The sequence below is a fragment of the Cervus elaphus genome, chromosome 13, assembly GCF_910594005.1.
Source record: "Cervus elaphus chromosome 13, mCerEla1.1, whole genome shotgun sequence".
Lineage (NCBI taxonomy): Eukaryota > Metazoa > Chordata > Mammalia > Artiodactyla > Cervidae > Cervus > Cervus elaphus.
In genome coordinates this window covers 31,307,754-31,334,893 of record NC_057827.1, presented here as the reverse complement: position 1 = coordinate 31,334,893, position 27,140 = coordinate 31,307,754, and the positions used below count along the sequence as shown (strand labels likewise).

Below are 27,140 nucleotides of genomic sequence, written 5' to 3'. Positions count from 1 at the left end.
AGGAATGCTGAGCATCTTGTATGGTGGGGGAGGTTTGAGTTTATATGGTCTTTTTCATTTTTTTTTTCCCCTTAAAGGGTGTGAGGACAATTTAGCTTTGGTTCAGCTTCCTGAAAGTCAGCTGTGTTTGGAATTTATTTCTCTGGTGCCGCTGCAGGACGTTTCCTGAGGGTGGCTGTCATTCACAGAACCCCAGGCCTTGGGAATTGAGGTGCCTGTGAGCAAGGGTGATCAAGTTGTAGTTCCAGAAAATGTCCACAAGGGGGCAGCACTTTTCAGACCCACCTTGGTTCCTGGGGGCAACAAGAGCCTTAGGGCAAGTTTGCTTCCTGGGCTGTGAGATGGAGTGGAATGTGCCTGAGCAAACAGGAAAGGGCTTGAGTCTTACTACTTTCCCCCCCTAAAGCATCACATAAACACTGTGTCCAGACTAATCCCTGCAGGGTCCACAGTACACTGCTGAGGGTGCTTGGGTGCTAGGAGGCTGCACTCAGGAAGGAAGCTTGGGCTGGGATCCCAGCACCAGGGGAGGTTAAGGCTAGCTGAATTTTGCCTTGAAATTCCTCGGGGCCTAGATGCCACGTGGACTCTTGTCCTAGCCAGACAGAGCACACAGTAGACCTTTCAAAAGGGTTCAGTGAAGGGTTCCCTGCCAGGCTGTATCGACCCCACCCTGATTCAGCAGTGGGACTCAAGCCTGCTCAGCCTCCAGGGATGGGATACCATCCCAAGTCAGGGAGGCTGGGGAGTCATAGAGTAGGAACTGCTATTCTTTCTCTTTCTTTAACATTTTCGGATGCTACCTTGCAGTATAGTCAATTTGAAGTGTTGTGATTTTTGTCAGTATACAGCTCCTGATTAGGTATTTAATCATCATGTGGAATCTCTATTCTTTTTTGATTTTTGCTGTGGAATGTCAAGCAGAGTGCTGAGCATCAGGTCCTCGTGGATTATGTATCCCAGATACACTTTTTTGTGTATACAAAGAAGGAAGATAGTTAATTTTTGAGGTATATATCTTAGAGAAAGATTTCTGTGTATATGTAGAATGAAGGAAGGACGAGGATAATCCTCATGGATTATCTGTTACAGACACACATTTCTTTTCTGTGTAGGTACGGAACTTCTAATTCATTCAAGGCCCTTCACTTGTTTTTTTCTTGAACACTGTGCTTGACTTTGGATTCTGAGTCTCTTTTTGAATTGTAAGTATGTTGCCTCGTATGTTTATATTTGTTTTTCTTGGCACATACCTCATATGCCATAGTTTTCTTCTGCCTGACTGACTTCCCTTTGTGTATGGTCCTTCCAGATCCATCCTTGTGGCTCCCAGTGTCCTAATTCCCTAATTTCAGTGTCTGTTTTTGATAAATGAGAAATAGTCTACCAGATATACATACCACATCATGTTTAAGCTTTAACCTCTGGTTGGAGATTTTGATGGTTGTGTGTCTTGGTTACTGGAAGCAGTACTGCAGTGTTCCTTAGGTTGCATGTGCCTTTTGATCAGTGGTTCTCTCAGGATCTAGGCCCAGGTATGGGAATGTCAGATCCTATACTTAACCTCTTTGGAGAGTTCTTTCCAGGCGTTCGAGACTGTCTATTTTCCAGGCTGTTGCCATCTTACTTATCCACAGACACCTTAGGGGCATTCCTTTTCCTCCAGGCTCTCTCCCGAATTTATTGCTTGTAGATTTGTGGTGATCGTGATTGTGACATTTGATTTACCATTGTCGTTTTGACTGACATTCCTTCAGCCATTAGGGATCCTTAGCACCTTGTCCTGCTGTGGAGGTTTGTTTTTTTTTTTTTTCTTAACAGGTGTCAGGACAATTTGCCTCTGACAATTGGGTTCCTGAAAGTTGGGTGTGTTTAGAAATTATTTTTCCAGTACTGCCCCAGGACATTTTCTCAGAGCATCTGTCATTAACATAACCCCAGTCCCTGTGATGGATAAGGCAATGGCACCCCACTCCAGTACTCTTGCCTGGAAAATCCCATGGACGGAGGAGCCTGGTAGGCTGCAGTCCATGGGGTTGCTAAGAGTCAGACACAACTGAGCAACTTCACTTTCACTTTTTACTTTCATGCATTGGAGAAGGAAATGGCAACCCACTCCAGTGTTCCTGCCTGGAGAATCCCAGGGACGGGGGAGCCTGGTGGGCTGCCGTCTATGGGGTCGCACAGAGTTGGACATGAATGAAGCGACTTAGCAGCAGCAGCAGCATCCTTGTGAACTGAGGTGCCAGTGAACTCTGGAGATAAAATAGTAGTTACTGAAATCATCTACAAGAAGACAGCACTATTCAGGCCTCCATTTGGTTCCTGAGTAACCAGAGCCTTAGGGAAAGTTGGTTTCCTGGGCAGTGAAATAAAGTGGAATGTGCCTGAGCAAACAGGAAAGGGCTTGAGTCTCAGGACTTTTCCCCTCTAAAGCATCACACAGACACCCAGTCCAGGCTCATCCCTTCAGGGTCCACAGCACACTGCTGAGGGTGCTTGGCTGCTAGGAGGCTGCACTGTCAGGAACGAGCCTTGAGCTGGAACCCCAGCATCATGCAAGGACTAGGCTTGCTGAGGCTTGCCTGCAATTGCTTGAGGCCTTGATGCCACACACAACCCTGACCCCAGCCAGAATATAGGAGACAGTAGACATTTTAATAGGGTTCAACACAGGGCACTGTGCCAGGCTGTGTCAACCACCCCCAGAGCCGAAGTGGGACCCAAACCTCCTCAGCCTCCAGGGATGGGATAGCATCCCATGTCAGGGAGGTTGGAGATCACAGAAAAGGCACTGATTTACTTACCTTTCTTTAACATCTTGTCGATGCTACAGCACAGCATTGTCGATTTGCAATGTTGTGACTGTTGTCAGTATACATCATGGGATTCAGGTATCACATTTCTATGGGGTATGTCTATGGTTGTTTGGGTTTTTGCCATAGAATAATGAGCAGAGTGCTGAGCATAGGGGCCTTTGAAATTATCTATCTCAGATATACTTTTCTGTGGATACAAAGAAGGAAGATAGTTAATTTTTGTGTTATATCTCTTCAAGAAAGAGATTTCTGTATAAAGGTTCAAAATACATATTTCTGTGTATAGGTGGAAGGAAGAAGGAAGGAAGAGGATCATCCTTGTGGATTACCTACTGCAGATATACCTTTGCTGTCTGTGTAGGTACAGACCTCCGATTTCATTCACAACCCTTCAGTTATTTTTTTTTTTTTTTCTGGAACCCTATGTTTGATTTTGAATCCTCAGAGTCTCTTTTTGGGTTGTAAATTTGTTGACTTGCATGTCTATTTTTATTTTGCCTGGAATGTACCTCTGCCTGATCCCCGTTAGTGTATGATCCTTCAAGGTCTATGCCTGTGGCTCCCAGTGTCCTAATTCCCTAATTTCAGTGGTGATTTTTAATAAGTGAGAAATAGTCTGCTGTATATATGTACACTTCTTGTTTAAGCTTTAACTTCTTGTTGGAGATTTTGGTGGTTGTGTGTCTCGGCTACTGGAAGTCATGCTGTTATAGCCACACATTCCGGGAAACAAACTCACTCAGAAGGACAATGCAAATTGTGGAATGCAGTTTATTACACCGGTGGGCCCAAGGCAGAGTCTCCTCTTAGCCAAGGACCCCGACCAGCATTTGTGAAAATCTTTTATACCCCTTATGTACGTGTCCGAACTCACCACCCCAAATTCCTTGAGACTTACATAAACAAAGGAAGGGTAAATACAACCACAATAACCCCATCATTCATGTGTTATGTGTTCAAACAGTTAATAATCAATAAACCCGTGGTTACATTCTAAACAGTTAATAATCAATAAGCCTGTGGTTACATTCCAACCCACTAATAATCAATAAGCCTGTGGTTACATTCTGATAGATATGGAAAAAATTTATGACCTGTCCGGAGGCAGGGGTGATTAGGGTATGTTTCCTCTTAGGCGATGAGTAACCTAGATAGATCTTCAAGGTTCCCCTGTCCGGAGGGGGGATTCTTATCCTTCTGTTATAGTGTCCATGGGCACTAAGCGCAGAGTTCAGAGTCCATTGGAGAGGTGGCCGAGCATGATCAGCATGAACAGGCCTCAGATGGAGTCCAGGCCCTATGAATTCCTTATTCATTCCCTGCTCTTGATACTCTTAGTTTCTGTAACAAGCATCATTCGTTGAGATATATTGTACCTTAGTCCTCCAGCCACCCACATGAGAGAATGGTATCAACTTCTGGGTTACAAAATTCACAAGGCATTGTAGGAAGCAGGGCCCACAAAGCAGTATGATTAAGATTACTATAACAACAGTTACAATAGTTTCCCACCAGTCTCCCTTTACCCAGGACAGGACTGAAGTCCAAAAGGGAATATTTTAATTAGACATGGCTTCCACTTGATTTTGCATATCCTCCAAGGCAGTAGATACATTTCCAGACAGGTCAGGGATGTATACACAACATTTGACTTTAATTATGGTGCAAGTCCCCCCTTGGGCTGCTGTGAGTATGTCTAATGCCATCTTATTTTGAATTATTGCCTTCCTCATCTGAATTTGTTCTTCGCTCAAGGCTTGAATGGCTTTTGTACTGTCTAAGAGGGCTTGTTTAGTGAAATTAATTAAGGCCTCTACCTTAACCATGATATCTGTTGTCCCTATAGAGGGTACAAATAAGGCAGCAAGATAGTCATATTGGAACATGGATCATGTCCATCTTGCATGCAGATAGGGCAGGTTTACTGGAGGCTGGTGTAGGCTAGGCTTAACAAAAGCAAATCCTAGTGTGCAACTCCCTACCCAGCCAACTAGTAACCATGGCCATAAGTTAAGCCCACAGAGCCACTGGGTCCTGTTGGGGGCTACCCAACAGATTCGGGATTATGTTTCCAGTCGGAACCAGGCCACTGAACAGACCAATTGGGGTGATAGGTAACTTCCAAGATTTGTTTATGTTGTTCAGGGGACAAATAACCCATATATTTTAATTCTTTTGAGTCTAGGGGGCGGCCTCCAAATCCAACTTTGTCTTCTTTTTGTTCCCAGCAAATAGTAGCGGGTGCAATCAACTGTCCTTTCTCAGGAGTCATCCAGAAATATTCATCCCAGACTGGTAGTATTGCTCAAGGTACCAGGAGGCCTGTCCCCCTTTTGTAAGAGAGCCCTTCTCCATTTTATTTTTCATATATGAGGTATAAGCTCTTGTTACCTCTGTAAGACTAGTGTTCATGTTAACTGTAACCCTATGTCCCCAGCCCATTGATGGCTTTTTCTTATACCAGGAGAGCAAAGAAAGGTTATGATTGGTGAGAGAAAGGAAAGTTCCTTTCTGTTGTTCCAAGAAGGAGCTCAGTGGTATAAAGTCTCCATAACAAAGTGGCAATACCCACCAGGGGAGTCCATCCATTACTGACAGGGGCATAGCCCCACATACGCAACAACTGGAGAAGTTGTGGAAGTTCATGTAAGAATGTGTCCACGAGATGAAGACGTTGTCCTGTGCGGGAACAGTGGTCAGGTTCAGAATTGTGTTGGTGAGGCCGAGTAGCAGGAGTCTACCCAGCTCCATCCCATGGAGGGCTTGTCTGGGACCTCGTTTTCTTCTTCCTCTTCAGAATGATCTTGGTTTCCCGTGGGCCGGTGGGGTCCTTCTGGATGGTCCAGTCAGCATCTTCTGGGTCAGCGTGGTATGCCTTCTTCGCTCTGGTGTGATGGATCCAAGGGGCAATGTCTGCAACTTTAACTGCAGTAGGGGTGGTTAAAACACAGTATAAGGACCTTTCCATCGAGGGGCTAGTGAGTCACGTTTCCAGTCTTTCACCCATACCTGGTCCCCTGGTATAAACTCATGCATTTGCTCCCCCAAGGGGAACGGTATTCTTTCTTGCACAAACTTAGTTACTTGATTAATTACCTTACCTAGTTGTTCCATCTGCTGTGATATCCTGTCTCCTCTTACCTGAAGTACATCAGTTGTTACCTGTCTTATTATAGGAGGAGGCCTCCCATATACAATTTCGTAGGGAGAGTAGCCATGGGACCGTGGGGTCATCCTGAGTTTGAGCAAGGCCATGGGAAGTAAATCCACCCAGGAACAGTCAGTCTCTATAATCCATTTAGAAAGTGTCTCCTTTAGTGTCTGGTTAGTTCATTCTACCATTCCAGAGCTCTGAGGCCAGTAGGCAGTGTGTAACTTCCATTTTATATTCAAGTAAGGCTTTACTTACTTGTTGTATCAGATCTGATATGAAGACTGGGCCGTTATCTGATCCTATGCTGGTGGGGAATCCAAATCGAGGAACTATCTCCCTAAGCAGGCTCCGAGCCACTTCTGATGCTCTTTCAGTTCGGGTGGGGAAGTCCTCCACCCATCCCGAGAATGTACATACCAAGACCAACAGGTAAGGAAAATGGCGATATGGTTTCATCTCAGCGAAGTCCACTTCCAGATGTTCAAAAGGAAGGGTACCTTTTAATTGGATGCCTGGGGGGTTTGGTCTGCACCCTGGAGCGGCGTTAATCTGAGAAGCAGGCGTTACAATTTTGGGATTCCGTTCTACACAGAGAGGAGAGGCGAGGAACCAGAAAATACCTTCGGATCAATTCCTCCCATTTGTCATGTCCTAGATGAGTCATACAATGAGCTTGGCTCACCAGATGGGGGCCATCTTTTCAGGCACTAGTAGCTTACCACCTGGCAGTTCCCACCATCCCTTCTCTGTTTTGGTGGCTCCCTCCGCTTCAGTTAGTTGGTTTTTGTTTTTTTTTTTCCAATGAGTTTAAACGTGTTTTATTTTTAGACAACCTACATGACACATTTTCTCAAAAACAATGCCTCCACTCCAAATAAATCAACGTTCAAAACAAATGAAGAGCTCGAGATGATGTCAGTCCCATCTGTCTAAGTCCTGGTGTTGTGTGGATGAAAAGCAGTGGCCAGCCAGTTATGACGACAGGTGATTGATCCAAAGTAACTGCCAACTTTGTTAACATTTTTCCATCTCTAAACCATCCTTAAAGAAAATCATATATGGGGTTACACCATCCTCACGGTAGTCCAGCAGAGCAACCATGCCATCCGGATTCATGTTTTCACCAATAAAGAACTGATAGTTTTTGAAATTAGCAAGGATGTGCTTGATTTGTTCTGCAGCCCCTGTCATAAAAGGTTTTACTCTTCTGGTCTCTGTTCTTCAAGTTTCCCTTTGATTGACTTCATGTAATCTTTGATGTCTTTCTTGTAGGCTTCTTTTGTGAAGCTGGTTTCCTGCAAGTGATGGTTCATGACGACATCGACACTAGTGATTATGTGCTTTCGGTACCTTCGCCCTCGGGGCCTTCAGCGGAGGCATTTCCACCAGTGAGCGAGTCATCGATGTTACCCTCTGTCCTACTGACCATCTTCCCCTCCACCTCCAGACACAGCCCGTCCGCGACCTCCCGGATCTTATAGATGTTGGGGAACATCTCGTCATGGCTAATGAGGTCCCGGTAGACCATCATGATGGCGGCTGGAGGGAGGCGACAGCGGCACTGGCTTAGCAGGAGCCCGGAGCTAGGACAAATGTTCCCATGGAGATTCCCCCGGATTCCTTTCTGTCCTTGGCTGCTCGTCTGGTGGTCTCATCAGCCAGCCTATTTCCTTGAGTCTGTGGGGTGTCTTCCTTCTGGTGCCCATGGCAGTGCATGACTGCTACCTCCGTGGGGCTCCAGACAGTGTCTAGCAGGGTCAGGATCTCCTCCTTATTCTTAATGTCCTTTCCATTGGCTGTTAGAAGGCCTCTCTCCCGGTATAGCGCCCCATGTACATGGAGTGTAGCGAAAGCATACGGGGAGTTGGTGTAGACATTCACTCTCTTACCATTTGACAACTGCAGTGCCTGGACTAAGGCGCATAACTCTGCTTCTTGGGCTGCCCAGTGCTGTGGTAAGGAGCCGGCCTCGATAACAGTCCTCTGTAACTACAGCATAGCTTGACAGTTGCTGTCCTAGCTTCATCAGACTGGTGCCATCAGTATACAGAGTCCAGTCAGGATTTGAAATTGGCCTGTCTCAGAGGTCTGGACGGCTAGCATAGACCTCCTCTAAGACTTCCTTGCAATCGTGGGTAGGCCCACCTTCTCCCTTTGGGAGAAGCGTTGCTAGGTTTAAACCCTGGCAAAGCTCGATACGGAGGTTGGGGTTTTCACATAGCAGTCCCTGGTATTGAATAATCCGGGAACTTGACAGCCATTTGTGGGGGTCTCCTAGAAGGAGGGAGTTGACTTCATGTGGGACTTTTACGATCAGGTCCTGGCCAAAAGTCAGCTTTGTGGCTTCACGTACCAGTAAGGCGGCCGCGGCCACCGCCCGCAGAGAGCCAGGCCAACCGGTGGTGGCAACGTTATCAAGTTGCTTTGAAAGGTAAACTACTGGCCTGTCCCTCGTTCCCAAGGTCTGAGTCAAAACCCCCATGGCTGTTTTATCTTTCTCGGTCACATATAAGGTGAATGGTTTGGTGAGGTCTGGCAATCCCAAGGCGGGAGCGGAGGTGATTGCTAGTCTTAGCTCCTCAAAGCCTTCCTGCTGTTTCTCAGACCAACTTACTGAATTTTCTTCAGGCCCTGTCAGGAGCTCAAATAGGGGCTGGGCTATTTGAGAATACCTTGGAATCCAAATCCTGCAGAATCCAGTGGCCCCTAGGAACTCCCTGACTTGCCGCCGAGTCTTAGGCGTGAGGAGCCTCAGAATTACTTCCTTTCTAGATTGGTCTAGTAACCTTGTGCCTTCCCTTAAGACAAACCCCAAATACCTTACCTCCTCCTTGCAGATTTGTGCCTTTTTCCTCGACACTCGGTATCCCGCCTCTGCCAGCAATTGGAGGAGCGCTTGGGTCCCTTCCCAGCATTCCTCCCAGGTCTCAGCAGCAAGCAACAGGTCGTCCACATATTGCAGGAGCCAACATCCTTACCTTTCAGGCTGGAAAGGTTCCAGGTCTGAGGCCAAGGCTTCTCCAAAGATGGTTGGTGCGCTTTTGAATCCTTGCTGGAGGCGAGTCCAAGTGAAATGCTGTTTATTGCCTCCGATGGGGTCCTCCCATTCAAAGGCGAAGATGGGTTGTGATGCAGGTGCTAGGCATATACAGAAAAAGGCATCTTTGAGGTCCAAGCAAGTATAGATCCTTGTCTTAGGTGGGAGGAGGCTAAGCAAGGTATAGGGGTTTGGGACAGTTTAGTGCGGAGTTACAGTGGCCTGACTGACCAATCTGAGATCCTGTACAGGCCTATAGACTTATCCTCCTTCCTTCTTTACCGGCAAGATTGGTGTGTTCCAGGCTGATTGACATTCCACCAGGATGCCTGCCTGTTTTAGCCTGCTGATGTGAGGCAGAATCCCGATTCAGGCTTCTGTGGGTATTGCGTATTGATGCTTTCTCACCGGGGTGGCGCCAGGTTTGAATTCTATTATCACAGGGGCTTGGTGTCTAGCTAGCCCAGGGGGTTATCTTCGGCCCAGACCTCAGGGAACAGCTGAGTTAGCCTTCTCTCCAACTCTGTTGTCTGGTCTTGTTTATCTCCAGGGGGCTCATGTAGCCTCCATTCATCTTGAGGGGGCACAGAGAGGGAGAGTAAGTCGGTAGTTGTGCCCACCCAAAAAGTGAGCCTTTCTTCAGGAGAGAAAGTCACTTGTGCTCCCAGTTTGGAGAGTAAGTCTCTCCCCAGCAGGGGTGCTGGGCACTCAGGGATATAGAGGAACTCATGAGTCACTTGGTGACCCCCCATCTGACATTTCCTGGGCTGGCAAAACGACTTAACCATTTCTTCTCCCGAAACCCCAGTTATGGCAGTGGCCCTTTTAGACAGTGGCGCCACGGGTTTAATTACCACGGACCATTCTTCCCCAGTGTCCACCATAAAGTGAATGTCTTGGTCCCCAATTTTTAAAATTACCATGGGCTCTCGGGGACCTGATGTCTTTGAGCCCCAGCATCCCTATTCAGTCTCTATGTTAGTGAGTTCTGCAACCAGGAGGGGTTTATCCTCCCTGCTTCCTTTTGGGCACTCATTCTTCCAATGACCGAACCCACGGCATTGGGCGCATTGATTTGGCTGTAATGGATCCGTGGCCTCCGTTGGGACCAGTTGGAGGGCTGTCCTGACCTCGAAGCTAGGGGGGGTTTCTTTGCTTTGGCAGTGGAAAAGTCTTTGGAAGAATTTCCAAGCACAGCAGCCAACATTGCAAACCTCTCATCTGTTCTCCTCTGCTCGTCTTTATACCTTTTCTCCTATTTCTTTTCTATTTCTGTGTCCCTATTCTGGAACACCTTATCTGCTATTTCAATCAGCTGAGAACTAGACATGGATAGAACTCCCTCGGTCTTTTGAAGCTTTCTTTTTTTGTCAGGAAGTGCTTGCGAGATAAATGCCCAATTGATAACAATCTGGGAGCCCGTAGCTTCTGAATCTATGGGTGTATAGAGTCTGTAGGCCTCACAAAGTCTCTCATAAAATTCGAAAGGTGACTCGTTTCCCTTCTGAACCATTCCGGCCAGTTTAGACATGTCCATCGGCCTCTGGGCTCCCCTTTTAAGTCCTTGTATAATCGCTGTCCAGTATCTATCTAATTGGATTTTTCCTTCCTCTGTATTGTAGTCCCAATTAGGTCTGTCAGCGGGGAAGTCTTACTCTATCCACCTCTCTGGGTTAGCAGTACCCTCAGGAACCATCTCCTGTAACTATTTCCTTACCTCAGTGTTGATCCTATATCTCTCTTCTGAAGAGAGATGCTACTAATTGCATTATATCATCCCAGGTTGGTCAATGAGTGTGAAAAATAGTCTCCATTAATCTAGTCATGCCCTGGGGTTCCACCGAGTAAGAGGGGGTGTGTTTTTGCCAGTTCAGTAATATCGGTTGATGAAAAGGGCTGATAGTAATAGGTTACAGGAGCTTGGTGATGATTACCATCCTCCCCTATCATTGGGGGTTGCTGAACTTCTCTGAGGGGCATCTGCAAGAGTATTCTTTCCTCTGGCTCTTTGGCAGAGCAGAGCCTTTGTTTAATTCCAGTGGTTCCTTCCCCGTGTCCGGGAGTACCTACCGGGAGTGGAGGGTAGAGTCTAGGGAACGTGGTGGCAGCATCCGGGGTGGTAGAGTCCGGTGGGCTCATTGTCCCTCCAGTTGAGGCTGGAGCCTGCCGGGGGGGCGGCTCTACAACCTGTGGAGCTGTCGGGACCGCTGAGGAGTCCGGGAGGCTTACCCGTCTCGGGATGGTTCCTCCAGTTGGGCCTCCGGTGGCCGCGGCGTTACTAGCTGGTGGAACCATCATCCAATACGGCAGTGGGGGAAGCTCATCTCCTTCAGGGTCCTGTAAAATTTCCTCCTCATCCTTGGTTACCTTTTGGGCCATCAAGATTTTTCCTTCCCCACCATGAGCATAAAAACGGGCCCATTTGGGGAGATCTTGGGCTATTTCCAGCCAAGAGTCTATGTACAGGAACTGGTCGGGGTGTCTGGGCCTTCCTGTAACTATAGCATAGACTGCCTTTATGAGATTTAAGTCCATAGTTCCCTCTGGTGGCCAGTCAACTCCCATCGAAGGCCATTCGACTTCACAAAGGTTACCGAGGCGGCTGGGCGTCATTTTCTTCCCATAGTCTCCATCGACTCCTTTCTTAAAATTCTTAATCATATTCTCCAATACAGTGGCCTTAGATCCGGTTCCTCCCATTTTCTTACCTCTGGATTCCCACGCCCCGGGGCCTTCCCGAGAAGCCAATCTACCTGCCTCCACTGGCAGGGGAGATGATGGGTCACACAGCAGATGGGTACCTCCTGGGGGAGGGCAGAGTACAAGCGCGCGGAAATCAATATCCTCTTTCTGAAACCCTGTGGCGACAGCTCGGCACGTTCCCTAAGATGGCGTGGACACACCTCCTAACTGGATTTCTTAAACCCTAAGTTCCCTTTCTTTATCCCTGGCACAGCCGTCAACCTCCCTCTAGGAGATTCAAGCTACAAAGCCTCGGGGTGGCCTCAAATGAGACCTGTCTCCTCAAAGTGAGTTTCCCGGCCCATGCACCAAATGTTATAGCGTTCCGGGAAACAAACTCACTCAGAAGGACAATGCAGAGAGTGGAGTGCAGTTTATTACACCGGTGGGCCCAAGGCAGAGTCTCCTCTTAGCCAAGGACCCTGACCAGCATTTATGAAAATCTTTTATACCCCATGTGTACGTGTCCGAACCCACCACCCCAAATTCCTTGAGACTTACATAAACAAAGGAAGGGTAAATACAACCACAGTAACCCCATCATTCATGTGTTGTGTGTTCAAACAGTTAATAAGCTCGCGGTTACATTCCAACCAGTTAATAACCGATAAGCCTGTGGTAACATTCCGATAGATACTGTCCGGAGGCAGGGGTGATTCGAGTATGTTTCCTCTCAGGCGAGGAGTAACCTGGATGTGATCTTCAGGATTCCCCTGTCCGGAGGGGGTCTCATCCTTCTGTTGTCGTTCCCACAGGCACTAAGGAGAGCTCAGAGTCCACTGGAGCGGTGGCCGGGCATGATCAGCAGGAACAGGCCTGAGGTGGAGTCCAGGCCCTATGAATTCCTGCTTCAGTTCTGGAGGTGTGTTGCGGTGCTTGTGCCTTTTGATCGATGGCTTTCTCAGGATACAGGTGAAAGTGGGGCGATGTCGGATCCTCAGCTTAGCAGGACTTGATGGTTTTGTTTCAGGCATTCAGAGACTGGCATGATACTGGCTGCTGCCGATGTATATTCCCACTGAGAGTTTAGGGCGATTTTTTTCTCCCCCCGACTCCATCCCATATTTATTGTTGCAGATTTGTGACGTTGGCCATTGTGAGTGGTGGGATTTGATTTCCCATGGTCTTTTTGATTGGCATTTCTGCAGCAATTAGGAATGCTGAGCATCTTGTTTGGTGGGGGAGGTTTGAGTTTGTGTTTTCTTTTTTTTTTTTTTCCTTAAAGGGTGTGAGGACAATTTAGCTTCAGGCATTGGCTTTCCTGAAAGTTGGCTGTGTTTGGAATTTATTTCTCTAGTGCCAGCCATAGGACATTTCCTGAGGGCAGCTGTTATTGTCCTTTGTGAGTATCTTTCTTTGCAAATATTTCTTCCTAGTTTGAGCGTTGTCCTTCTCCTTCATTTAGGGTTACCTTTGGTACACAAATGTTTTATGGTTAATTTGGTCCTATTTTCTGCTTTGTGGTTTATTTTCCATTATTTTAAGAGGTGGATCCACAAAGAATTTGCTGCCTGTAAAATCATGTCCTGTTTATATTTTTTCTCAATAATTTCATATTTGCATTTAGGTACTTATACTATTTGGGGTTTATTTTGTGTATAGTGTTAAGAAGGAGTTTTCTAATTTCATTCTCCTCATGGTTGAAGGAACCCTCACAGAGTCCTTCATAAAGACTGTTACCAATTTCCATCCCAAGCATGGGTGGAGGAGTGTTCCTTTTATCTCCACACCCTCTCCAGCACTTATTGTTTGTACAGATTTTGACAGTGGTCATTCTGACTGGTGTGATGTGATACCTTGGCATAGTTTAGATTTGCTTTTCTCTAATGTTTAGCAATGTTGACATCATTTCATTAAGATTTTCTTCTAAAGGGTGTGAGTTAAATTTACGTCTTAAAATTGACTTCTTTAATGCCTGCCTTGTTTTGATTTCTTTTTCGATGATAACCCCTGGGACCTTTCCTTAGGGCAGCTGTTTTTTATTACCCTCCTGGATCCTTGTGAATACTGAATGCCCAGCAGCACAACTCTCCATAGTGTTCCTACAGAAATGGCCCCACGAGGCAGCACTACCTCATGCCACACTCCCCCCCCACCGCCCCCGCCAAAATTTCCTTGTTATTTCCTATTGGAATAGAGTGGATTTCAGATATCGTGTATGTTTCAGGTGTAGAAGAACTCTGTTTAAAGTTATACATAGACATTTGTCTATTCAGTCTAGCGTTCTGTTCCACATATGGGTGATTACAGTGTGTTCAATAAACTTCTGTATGCTATTCAGTAGGTACTTTTTATCAACTACTTGATGTATATTAATGTGTATATGTTAATTCCAGTCTCTTAATTTATCCCGAATGTATCCGGAGGTTGCGGGCTCTCCAGATAGCCCCCAGCCAGGTCCTTTTAGGAGGCACACTGCCAGCTACGTACTCCCAGCTTCCTTGCACCAGGACACTCCAGCCTTGGGAACCAGACTAGTCCGGCTCCAGGGATGTGACACCCCCCAGCTCAGTATGTCCCGAGAAGAACAGAGTCAGGATGTCTTTTTTTGTTGTTTTCATCCCATCATTTGAACTGGAGTATCCCATCATTTGAACTGGAGTATGCAGTGAATTACAATCTTCTGGGTGTTTTGTTTTTTCCTTTTCCTTCTACTACAACTTGTTTCATTTCTACATACATGTATATGTGATTTGTTGGGGCTTTTTTCTTTATAGGTTATTACAGAGCATGGAGTAAGTTTCCTTGTGTTACACAGTGGGTCCTGGTCACTTATTTTATCAACAGTAGTGTGATACTCCATGCCCCACATCTTTGTATCTTGGTGACCGGAAGTTTCCTTTCTAAGTCTATAAGGCTGTGTCTCAGGCAATGGGCTCATTTGCATCCAACTTTAATTTATACCTAGAAGTGATATCACAGTGTCAGGGGAGTGTAATCTCCTCAGTTCTGTCTCGTCTCAACAAAAATTTGAAGCGATGGAAGTTAAAGCCCTCGACAGGACACAGCTCTCAGACAGACCGTGTTTCAGCTCTTGGACAGATCAGTGTTACAGTTCTGTGTTAAACAGCTCACTTTTATTTAGAAAATGACAGGAAAATACATCCTTGAGGCATGAGGGCATGCCGACCCAAAGATGCAAAAAGAAGAGAGAGCCCGGGCCCTTTGGCTCCTCTTTTTATGTTTTTTCCTCCCCCTGGGCCTGCCCTATGTAAATTGGACTAGCCAGGAGTGCTGTTTGTCCCACCTGAGGTCCTCACTCCGGTCCTCGGACCTTCCTTTGTTCTATTTTCATGGGCTTTTCCCTTCCTTGTCTTTTAGCCACCACCATTCTGGACTCCTGTTTCCTATTCTACCTACCTAACAATAGGATACTTGTCTGTCCTTGTCTCCCTTACTTCACTTGGGATGATTCTCTCTACTTTCATTCCTGAAGCTGTACTTGGCATTATTTCTTATCATGGTTGGAAATATTGCATTGTGTACATGTGCCCCATCCTCTGTTTGCATTCATGTGTTTCCATAATTAGCTTGCTTCCCTATCTTGGTTGTTGTACCTCATGAGGTGAAAATCATAGGGTTCCCCATCTCTATTAAAATTTTGCTTGTCATGACCCGGCTGCCTGGACCCCAGCCCAGTCCAGACATGAGACCCAAGCCTGCTCAGGCTCCAGGAATGGGAGAGCAGCCCAAGTCAGGGAGGCTGGAGGGAATAACATAGCCATTACTTTTCTTTCCCTTTCTTTTCTTTAATCTCATGCCAATGCTCTTTTGAAGTATAGCTGACTTGCAGTTTTGTGCTTCTCAGTGTACAGCCAACTGATTAAGTTATGAAATATACATACAGCATATTTGTACTCTTTTTTATTATTTTGACATATACTATTGAACAAGCTTGAGTAAAATTCTCTGTGCTGAACTTGTAGAATATCTATTACAGCTACAGATTTCTTTGTATATTGGAGAAAAATATTTCTGTGAATATGTGCATGAAAGGAAGGCTGAGGAAAGAAGGAAGGAGTTAATCCTTGTGGGTTATCTAAATCAGACGTACATGTGTGTTTGAATCTCAGAGTCTCTTTTCGTGCTGTAATTTGCTTCCCCTGTGTCTCTATTTTTCCTTGAAAGGACATCATCTGCTATTTTTTCACTGTTGCTGACTTCAGTTAGCGTATGATCCTTGAAGGTCCATCCTTGTGGGAAAAATTGGCATAATTTTATAATTTCAGGGGTGGTTTTTTGTGTCTGAGTAATAGCCCGTTGTATATATGTACCACATTTCTTGAAGATTTAACCTGTCAATGGACTTCTTGGATCTGTGTCTTCAGTATTGGAAGTAGCACTGCAGTGAAGGTTGAGGTACATATGTGTGTCATTTTGAATGATGTTTCTTCATAATATAGGCCAGGTTTGGGTATTAAAATCTTAGGTTTAGCTCTCTTGAAGTTTTTTGTTCTGGCCTGTGGAGCCTGTCCCTTCAAGGGGCTTTTTCTAATGTCTATTCCCATAGAGCCTGTAGGGGTATTCCATCATCTCCCTGCTTTCTCCCCCCATTAACTGTTTGCAGACAGGATAGCCATTCTGTCAGATGGAATATGATTTCTTATTATCATTTTGATTGGCATTCCTCCTGTAATAATTAGGAATGCTGAGCATCTTGTCCTGTGGCCTTTTGAGTTTTTCTTTTTTTTCCCTTAAAAGGTGTGAGGAAAATTTACCTGTTGCAGTTGGCTTCTTGAAAGTTGGCTGTTTCTGGAATTTATATCTGCCAAATTCACTGCAGGACCTTTCCTGAGGGCAGTTGTCATTAACAGCCCCACAGGCCTTGTAAATTGGAGTGGAGATTCCAGTAATCACCCGTGGTCAAGTTGCAGTTATAGGAAATGACCACAACTCTGGTTGAAGCAACCACAGCCTTAGGAATAGTTGGCTTCCTGGGCCGTGAATTAGACTGGAATGTGCCTGAGCAAACACCTGAGGGCTTAAATATCACTACTTCTTCCCCCCAAAGCTTCACCCCTCCCCTCCAGACTCATGCCTACCTGGGGCACCGCTCCCTGCTGAGGTGCCTAGGAGGCTGCACTCTCAGGAAGGAGCCCTCAGCTGGGGGTCCCAGCGCCAGGGCCCTGGATACTTGGTGACTTTAGCCTGGTCCTCGAGGTCAGAGGGTCGGGCCACCATCGTTGAGGCACACTAGGGATTCTGGTCCCAGCCAGAGAAAACTCAACAGTACAGGTTTAAGAGAGGTCTCAATGAAGGGCACCCCGCCTGGTTGTGTCAGCCCCACCCTAGTCCAGCCCTGGGACTCAAGCCTACTCAGGTTCCACAGATCAGAGAGCATCCCAAGTAAGGGAGGTTGGAGGGAATAAACTAGGTATTACTCTTCTTTCCTTTAATCTCAAGCTGATGGTATACTGAAGTATAGTTGATTTGCAATTTTGTGCTTGTCCTCAGTGTACAATGGACTGATTCAGTTATGACATATACATGTAGCATCTTTGTACTTAAAATTTTTTTGCTATAGAGGTTATTGAACAAGGTGGAGTAAGTTTCTCAGTGCTGAAAATCAAATCCTTGTGGAGTATCTAATTATTAGAGATACAGATATTTTGTACATGTGCAAGAAATGAAGGAAAGAGATAGTCCTTTTGGATTATCTATTACTGCTACAGATTTCTATATGTATGTTAGAGATAAAGATTTCTTTGTATATGTGCATGGAAGGAAAGAAGGAAGGAGGAAGACAGGAGATAATCCTTGTGAATTACCTAGTAAAGATTTCTGAACGTAGGTTAGAGATACAGATTTCAGTGCATATGTGGAAGGAAGGAAGGAAAGAGAGAACTCTTGTGGATTATGTATTACAGATACTGATTTCTGTCTATACACTAATACCGACCTCCTAATTCATATCTGACCCATTCCTTTCCTTTTTTTTTTTTTTTCCAAAAGCTTTTGTGTTTGAAAGTTAGGGTCTCCTGTGTAGTAAATTACTTCCCCTATATGTCTTCTTTTTGTGGAGAAGGGGCATCATCTGTTATGTTTTTTCTATGTTGCTGACTACACTACATATATGATCTTCTAACATCCATCCTTGTTTGGACCAGTGGCATAATTTCATGGCAGTTTTTCATGTCTGAGTAAAAGCCTAGGGTATGTATGAACCACATCTCTTTAAGATTTAATTTTTCAATGGAACGTTTCTTTGGTCTGTGTCTTGGCTGTTGGAAGTAGCACTGCAGTGAACGTTGGGGTGCATGTGTCATTTGAATGGTGGGTTTTTTTTGTAATATAGGCTCAAGTGTGGGTATTCAAATCCTAGACTTAGCTCTATTGAAATTTTTTGTTGTCGGCTGTGGAGGCTGACCTTTCTAGGGGCTGTTGCCAATATCCATTCCCATGGAGCATGTAGGAGGTTCCATTATTTCCCAGCTTTCTCCCCCATTTACTGTTTGCATACAGTCAGGGTGGCTAGTCTGTCAGAGGGTATTTGATTACTTGTCGTTTTGATTAGGATTCCTATGGTAATCAGAGAATGATTGTCTTGTCCTGGGCCATTTGGGGTCTTTTATTTTACATTTTTTTTTGAAGGGTGTGAGAAAAATTTTATCTGTTCCAATTGGCTTCTTTCCAGTCGGTTGTGTTTGGAATTTATTTCTACAATACTGGCCACAGGACTTTTCCTGAGGCCCCGCAAGTCTTTTTTGAGTTGGAGGTGCTAGGAAGCAATCATGGTCAACATGTAGTTACAGGAACTGTCCACAGGAGGCAGCACTTATTCATGCTCAACTGTGATTCGACATGCAACCAGAGCCTTGGGGAAAGTTGGCTTCCTGGGCTCTGAATTAGAGTGGACTGTGCCTGAGCAAATACCCAAGGGTTTAAGTCTCACTATTTCTTCCTCCAAAGCTCCAACCCCCTCCAGACTCATGCCAAGCTGGGGCACCGCTCCCTGCGGAGGGGCCTAGGAGGCTGCACACTCAGGAAGGAGGCTTCAGCTGGGGACGCCAGCACCAGGGGACCTGAATGCTTGGTGACTTCATCTTGGTCCCCAGGCCTGATTGTCGAGCCACCATCTTTTGGGTGCACTCTGAATTCTGGTCACAGCCAAGGAAAACCAGGCAAAACAGGTTTAAGAGGTGTCTCATGAAGGGCACTCTGCTGTTCCCAGTCCAGCCATGGGACTCACCACTACCCATGTTCCAGGGATCGGATACTATCCCAAATTATGAAGGTCAGTGGGCATAAACTAGGCTTTACTTTTCATTCTTGTATTTTTCTTTACTCTCATGCCGATGCTATTTTGAAGTATAGCTGATTTGCCTTTTTGTGCTTGTCCCCAGTGTCCAATGGACTGATTCAGTTATGACATATACATAGAGCATAATTGTACTTTTTTGGATTCTTTTGCTGTAGAGGTTATTGAACAAGGTTGAGTAAAGTTCTCTGTGCTGAACATCAGTTCCCTGTGAAATATCTATTAGAGATACAGATTGTTTTATACATGTGCAAGGAACCAGGAAGGAACATCCTTGTGGATTATCCATTGTAGCTACAGATTTCTATGTATGTTAGAGATAAATGTTCCTGCATATATGTGTATGGTAGGAAGGAAAGAGGCTGGACATAAACCTTGTAGATTACCTAATACAGATACATATTTCTGTGGGTATGTTAGAGATACAGTGTTTAGTGCTTATGTAGAAGGAAAGAAGGAAGGAGATAATTTTTCCAGATTATCTATTACAACTACAGATTTCTGTCTATATGTTAGTACTGACCTCCTGATTCATCCCTGGCTCTTTCCTTTTTTTTTTTTTAATTCTTTGTTTGAATCTCAGAGTCTCCTTTTATATTGTAAAATACTTCCTGTGGATCTCTTTAAAATTTTACCTAGAAGGGACATCATCTGCTATTTTCTTCCTCTGTTGCTGATTCTGCTTAGTTTATAATTCTCCAAGGTTCCTCCTCACGGGAACCATTGGGATAATTTCATGGGGTTTTTCGAGTCTGAGTAATAGCCCATTGTATATATGTACAGTATTTCTTCAAGATTTAATCTGTCGATGGAACGTTTCTTTGGTCTGTGTCTTGGCTATTGGAAGTAGCACTGCAGTGAACATTGGGGTGCATGTGTCATTTGAATGATGGATTTTTATAATATAGGCCCAGGTGTGGGTATTAAAATCCTAGGCTTAGCTCTCTTGAAATTTTTCATTGTTGCCTATGGAGGCTGTCCTTTGTAGAGCCTGTTGCCAATATCCATTCATTCCCCTGGAGTGTGAAGTGGGATTCCATCATCTCTCAGCTCTCTCCCCCATTTACCATTTGCATACAGTTAGGATACCATTCTCTCAGATGGAATTTGATTGCTTGTTGTCATTTTGATTGGTACTCCTCCTGTAATAAATAGGGATGTTGAATATCTTGTCCCATGACCATTTGGTGTTTTTTCCTTTTTTTTTTTTTTCCTTAAAGGGTATGAGGAAAATTTACCTGTCACAATTGGATTCTTGAAAGTCAGTTGTGTTTGGAATTTATGTCTGCAATATCTACAGGCCCTACAGGTAGGGCCTTTTCTGGCGGCAGCTATCATTAACAGCCCCTTGCGCCTTGTGAATTGGAGATGCCAGTAAGCACCTGTGGTCGAGTTGTAGTTATAGAAAATGTCCACAAGGCGGCAGTACTTCTTCATGTCCAATTCTGGTTCCGTGTGCGACCAGAGTCTTAGGGAAAGACGGCTTCCTGGACAGTGAATTAAGAGTGGAATGTGTCTGAGCAAACACCCGAGGGCCTGTGTCTTACTACTTCTTCCCCCTGAAGCTTCACCCCTCCCCTCCAGACTCATGCTTACCTGGGGCATCGCTCCCTGCTGAGGTAGCTGCCTAGGAGACTGAACTCTCAGGAAGGAGGCTTGGTTTGGGGACCCCAGCACCAATAGACCTGAAATCTAGATTACTTTTCCAGGGTTTGAGGCCAGATGGTCAACCATCCTTTTGTTGTACTAGGGACTCTGGTCCCAGTCAGAGCAAACCAGAGAGTACTCAGTTAAGGACACCCTGCCCAGCTGTTTGACACTTCAGGGCAGTCCTGGGTTCCAAGGCTGCTCGGACTCCAGGGATGGGATAGCAGCCTGTCAGGGAGGTGGAAGGAAATTACCTAGGGTTTGACTTCCTTTCCTTTAATCTAATGCCAATGCTATGTGGGAATATAGTTGATTTGTCATTTTTTGCTTGTCATCAGTATACAACCACGTGATTCTGTTATGACATACGATTATATTCAGTATATCTGCTCTTTTTTGGATTGTTTTGCCCTAGACATTATTACAGAATTTCAAGCAAAGTTCCTTGTGCTGAACATCAGGTGTTTGTGGAGTATCTGATAGATATACAAATTTCTGTGTAAATGTGGAAAGAATGAAGGAAGGAGATAATCCTTGCAAACTGTCTATTAATAGATATAGATTTCTGTGTATATGTTAGAGATGCAGATTTTGTGTTTATGTGGGAGGGAGGAGCAAGGAAGGAGATAGTCCTTGTGGATTATCTATTGAAGATACTGGTTTATGTGCATATGAGGAAGGAAGGAAATAATCCTTGTTGATTTTCTATTACAGATACAGATTTCTGTATATGTTAGAGATAGATTTCTTTGTATATGTGGAAGGAAGGAACAGAGGAGGGAAGGTAGGAGATACTTCTTGTGGATTATCTATTAAAGATACATATTCCTGTGTATATGTTTGTCCTGAGTTTCTAATTCATCCCTGGCCCTTCACTTTTCTTTTGGGGGGGAGGCACTTTCTGTTTGAGTTCTCAGAGTCTCTTTTTGTGTTGTAAATTAGTTTCTTTGCATCTCTTTTTTCATTTAGCACAGAAGGGAGACAGGATACTATTGTCTTCCTTGACTGGCTGACTTGGTTGGTGTAAGATTCTTCAGGGTCCAGCCCTGTGGCACCCGGGGGCGCAGTTCCATGATTTCAGCGGCGGTGTCTCATGGTCCATGTGTGCATGTGCTGCGTCCTCTTTAGCTTCAGTCTGTCAGTGCACATTTTTCTGGGTCTGTGTTTTGCTGTTGTAAGTAGGGCTGCAGTGAATGTTGGGGTGCATGTGTCTTTTTGAATGGTGGTATTTTCCATATAAGCTCACATGAGGGTATGTCAGATTCTAGGCTTAGTTTTTCTGAAGATCTTTTTCTAGCATGCGGAGGCTGTACTTTCTAGGGCTGTTGGCAATCTCCATTCCCACTGACTGTGTCAAGTAGGTTCCGTCACTACCCAGCTCTCTCCTGCATGTATTGTTTCAGACTTGTGAGGATGGCCATTCTGATAGGTTAGATTTGATTTCTTATTGTCATTTTGATTGGCATTTCTCCTGTAATATTAGGAATACAGAGCATATTATCCTGTGGCAGTTTGGGGTTTTTTATTTTTAAGGGAATGAGGAAAATTTACTTTTTGCCATTGGCTTCTTGAAAGTTGGTTGTGTTTGCAATTTATTTCTCCAGTATCTGCTGCAGGACCTTTCCTGAGGGTGTGCGTGTCTGTGTGCTAAGTCACTTTAATCATGTCCAACTCTTTGTGACTCTATGAACCATAGACCACCAGTCTCTTCTGTCCATGGAATTCTCCAGGCAAGAATACTAGAGTGGGTTGCCATGCCCTCCTCCAAGGGATCTTCCTGACCCAGGGACTGAACCAGCGTCTTTATGTCTCCTGCATTGGCAGGCAGTTCTTTACCACTAGTGCCACCTGGGAAGCCCCAGTAGAATCATAAAAAGTCATTAACAACTCAGCTAGTCATACAGAAAGAGGTCAAGCTGTATCACCAGGGCAAACTGTTAAACCTCAAATGGAATGGTCACACTGAGGCCTGAGATGTGGGAAGGGTCAGTAGACATGGTGGTCTCACCATGTGCCCCCTTGGTAGTAAACTGTATTTGCTCAAGGAACAGCTTTTATTGGATGATGGAACTTGGTCCCATCAAAACTAAGCCTTCCCTTTGAAGGGAGCAGTGCACATCTTTAAAACAGCTAAAAGATGCAAAATTGAGCACAACACCTTGAGTAACATGATGTTGCGTGTCCCTATCATTAGACTAGAAAGGAAATAATTAAATATTTAATAATTTCTTATCTGTAAGAAAACTGTCAAGTTGAGATGTCAAACCTAATTTATTTTACATCTGAAAATTAAAGAATCATCCTATAATGCTCCTCATTGTTAATTATTTGAGAAATTCAAATCAAAACTTCAATGAGGTACCACCTCAAAATGGTCAGAAAGGCCATCATTTAAAAATCTCCAAATAACAAGTGTTGCAGAGGATGTGGAGAAAAGGGAACCCTCCTACTCTGTTGGTGGGAATGTAAATTGGTGTAGTCACTGTAGAAAACAGTATGGCGGTTCCTCAAAAAAACTAAAAACAGAGTTACTATATGATCCAGCAATCCCACTTCTAGCCATACATCCAGACAAAGCTATAATTTGAAAAGATACATGAAGTATGTGCATATGAGCTGCAGATCTGACAAGAAACCTTACTCTCACATCCTAGATATCAAATTTGTTCTCACATATTGTCTATCATATTTAGTCTCTTGGTTCATACTCCATGTAACCACATACTGTCATAATTAAATCCAATTTGAATTTTACCTTATTTTTAGGATGTGGTTTCTCTCCAGCAGTGTAGGAAGATTCCATTTTCCCCAGGGCAGCACTTCTTCATGCCCAACTCTGGTTCCACCTGCAACCAGAACCTTAGGGGAGTCAGCTTCCTGGGTTCTATATACGTGCATGAGGGAGAGGAGGCAGGTAGGCAGGCAGAGGAGAATCCTTGTGGGTTAGCTAATAGAGATACATATTTCTGTGGGTGTTAGAGATATACTGGAGAAGGAAATGGCAACCCACTCCAGTAGTCTTTCCTGGGAAATCCCATGGTCAGAGGAGCCTGGTGGGCTACAGTCCATGGGATCACAAAGTGTCAGACATGACTAGCGACCAAACAACAACAAGCATGTTAGAGATTTTAGTGCATACATGAAGGAAGGAAGGAAGGAGATAATCTTTGTGGTTTATCTATTGCAAGTACAGATTTCTGTGTATGGTTAGTAGCAACTTCTTAATTCATCCCTGGTAGTTTCCTGTTATTTATTTATTTTTGGCAGGGAGGAATCCTTTGTGTTATAATGTCAGACTCTTTTTGTGTTGTACATTACTCCCCCTGTACCTCTTCATTATTTTGCCTTGGAGGGACATCATCTGCCATTTTCTTCGTCCATTGCTGGCTTCGCTTAGTGTATGATGCTCCAAAGAGCATCCTGTGGGGATCATTGGCCTGATTTCATAATTTCAGTGGTGGTTTTTCAAGTCTGAGTAATAGCCCATTAATATACCACATTTCTTTAAGATTTCATCTGGGGATGAACCTATTCTCATGTCTGTCTCTTGGCATTTGGAGGTCCCACTGCAGTGAACGTTGGGGTGCACGAATCATTCTCAGTGGTGGTTTTTCGTAACAAAGGCCCAAATGTGGATTTTAAATTCCTAGGCTTAGTTCTCTTGAAATTTTTAGTTCTGGCCTGAAGAGGCTGTCTTTTCTAGGGGCTGTTGCCAATGTCCATTCCCATGGCACTTGTCGGGGGTTTCCATCATCTCCCTGCTCTCTCCACTATTTACTGTTTGCAGACAGTCAGGATGGTCGTTCTGTCAGATGGGATTTGATTTCTTGTTGTCAATTGGATTGCCATTCTTCCTGTCATAATTAGGGTTGCTGAGCATCTTGTCTTCTGGCTGATTGGATTTTTTTTTTCCCCCTTAAAGGGTATGAGGAGAATTTACCTGTTGCTATTGAAAGCTTGTTGGCTTTGGAATTTATTTCTGCAAAACCTGCTGAAAGACCTTTCTTGAGGGCAGCCGTTGCTAAGGGCACCAGAGACCTTGTGAACTCAAAGTGCAGATAGAACCAGGGTCACGTTGTGGTTACAGGAATGTCCACAAGGTGGCAGCACTTCTTCACGCCCATGTTTGGTTCCACCTGCACCCAGAACCTTAGGGGAGTAGGCTTCCTGGGCCGTGAATTAGAGCGGAATGTGACTGAGCAAACACCCAAGGGTTTGCGTCTCACTGCTTCTTCCCCCTAAAGCTTCACCCCTCCCCTCCAGACTCATGCCTACTCAGCACTGCTCCCTGCTGAGGTGCCGGGGAGGCTGCACTCTCAGGGAGGAGGCTTCAGCCGGCGTCCCCAGTGCCCAGACCCTGGACACTTGGTGACTTTACTCTGTATCCTCGAGGCCAGAGGGTCAGGCCACCATCGTTGGGGTGCACTAGGGATTCTGGTCTCAGCCAGAAAAAGACAGACAGTACAGGTTTAAGAGGCGTCTCTATGAAGGGCACCCTGCCGGGCCATCTTGACCCCACCATAGGCCAGCCCTTGGACTCAAGTTTCCTAAGGTTCAGGGATGGGATAAGAGCCCAAGTCTCGGAGGTCAGAGGGAATAGCGTAGGCATTACTCTTTTTTTCTTTTCTTTTCCTTAGTCTCCTGCCGATGCTCTGTTGAAGTCTAGCCGATTTACAGTTTTGTGCTTGTCCTCAGTGTACAATGAACTGATTCAGTTATGACAGATACATTCTGCATATGTGTAGTTGTTTTTGTTTTGATTTTTCCCATGGAGTTTATTGAACAAGGTCCGGTAAAGTTCTCTATTCCGATCATCAGGTCCCTGTGGACTATTAGAGATACAGATTGTTTGTACATGTGCAAGGAACCAAGGAAGGAAATAGTCCTTGTAGATTATATATTCCAGCGACAGATTTCTATGTCTATGTTAGAGATAAATACTTCTGTGTATATGTGCAAGGAAGGAAGAAATCAAGGAAGGAAGGCCAGAGATAAGCCTTGTGGATTAGCTCATACAGTAGCAGATTTCTGGATATATGTTGGATATACAGATTTCAGTGCCTGTGTGAAAGGAAGAATGGAGGGAAGGATGGGAGGAGGAGATAATCCTTGTGGATTATCTATTACACAGATTTCCATGTATACCTTAGTACTGACCTCCTAATCCACCCCTGGCTCTTTCCCTTTTTATTCCCCCCTCTTTGGAATTCTGGGTTTGTGTTTGCATCTCAGAGTGTCTATGTTGTAAACGCTTCCTCTGTCTTTTTTTTCAATTTCTCCTTCCACGACATCTGCTATTTTCTTCCCTTGTTGCTGATTTCTCTTAGAATACTTTCCACCAAGGTCCATCCCTGTGGGGACCGTTGGCCTAATTTCATAATTTCAGTGTTGGTTTTTCAAGTCCATTTTAATAATATATATTATTATAATAATATAAAAATAGCCCATTTTATATATGTACCACATTTAAGATTTTATCTGTCATTGGCTCTTATCTTGGGTCTGTGTCTTGGCGATTGGAGGTACCACTGCAGTGAACGCTGGGGTGCATTTTTCATTTTGAATGACCATTTTCGTAATATAGGCCCAGGTGTGGGTATTAGAATCCTAGGTTTAGCTGTCTTGAAATTTTTTCTTCTTGCCTGTGGAGGCTATCCCTTCAAGGGGTTGTTGCCCATGTCTGTTCCCAGGGAACATGAAAATGGGTTCCTTTATTTTGTTGCAGGGAGAAAGTCAATTCTGACTCCATATTGAAAACTGTTTTTTTTTACTTGCTTTTCATTCTTTAATTATTATAATCATACTCAATGGCTTGCCTAGAGGTCCCTACCCCCCTGCTTGACTATAAACTAAATTGTCTTTGTTCAGCTCAGGGAGAGATACTTTGTCCTTGCCCACCTGGAAATAGAAGAGATTAGCACACCCCTTCTGAAGGCTTTTCATTCCCTTTTGCAAGACCGAAGACCTTCTCACTTTACTTCCCCACTGCATCTCCCTCTCCTTCTGCCTTTTGACTTTAGTTACTCATTGCTTCTTTCTCTCTGGTCTATAAAACAACCTGGCATCCAGACCCCAGAAGATGGTTAATTTGAGGCACTAGCCTGCCATCCTTTCTATCTGCTGGCTCCCCAATTAAAGTCCCTTCCTTGCCTCAACACCTCATCTCTTGGATTCATTGGCCTATCATGCGGTGAGCAGAACGAGCTTGGACTCAGGAACAATTTGGCTTAGCCAGCCAGGAGCCTTGGTGCTTGTGGCTAGCCGGCCCTGATCAGGGAATATTGGGGCAAGAGCCTAGCAGCTGCTGGGACCATTTGTTGTCCTGAAGTTCTTTCCTTCAAGATTCCCTGAAGTGGCACCAGCTACCCCCAGCACTTGGCAGTTGAGACAAGGAACTGAAAAACTTCTAGAGTCCAGGGACTCAATTTGATTTGTAGGGTAAGTATATGCAATTCGATAGCTGGTTCAGCCAGTATGATGTTT

General features: G+C 44.8%; 1 protein-coding gene and 1 pseudogene across 2 annotated transcripts in view; both read right to left on the bottom strand.

Annotated features, from left to right (window-relative positions):
- Positions 1-3,879: 3,879 nt before the first annotated feature.
- The window catches only part of LOC122706321, a 92,269-nt gene continuing 69,008 nt past the window's right edge, over positions 3,880-27,140 (bottom strand). The window contains exons 8-9 of the mRNA XM_043921466.1: positions 8,952-9,111; positions 3,880-5,744 (exon numbers count right to left, since the gene is read on the bottom strand). Coding sequence (XP_043777401.1) covers positions 5,557-5,744; positions 8,952-9,111 — 348 coding nt within the window. The 3' untranslated portion in view covers positions 3,880-5,556. The remainder of the gene's footprint in view (positions 5,745-8,951; positions 9,112-27,140) is intronic.
- Positions 6,761-7,519, bottom strand: LOC122706322 (annotated as a pseudogene). The gene has a single exon (XR_006344372.1). The product of XR_006344372.1 is annotated as a translationally-controlled tumor protein-like (transcript).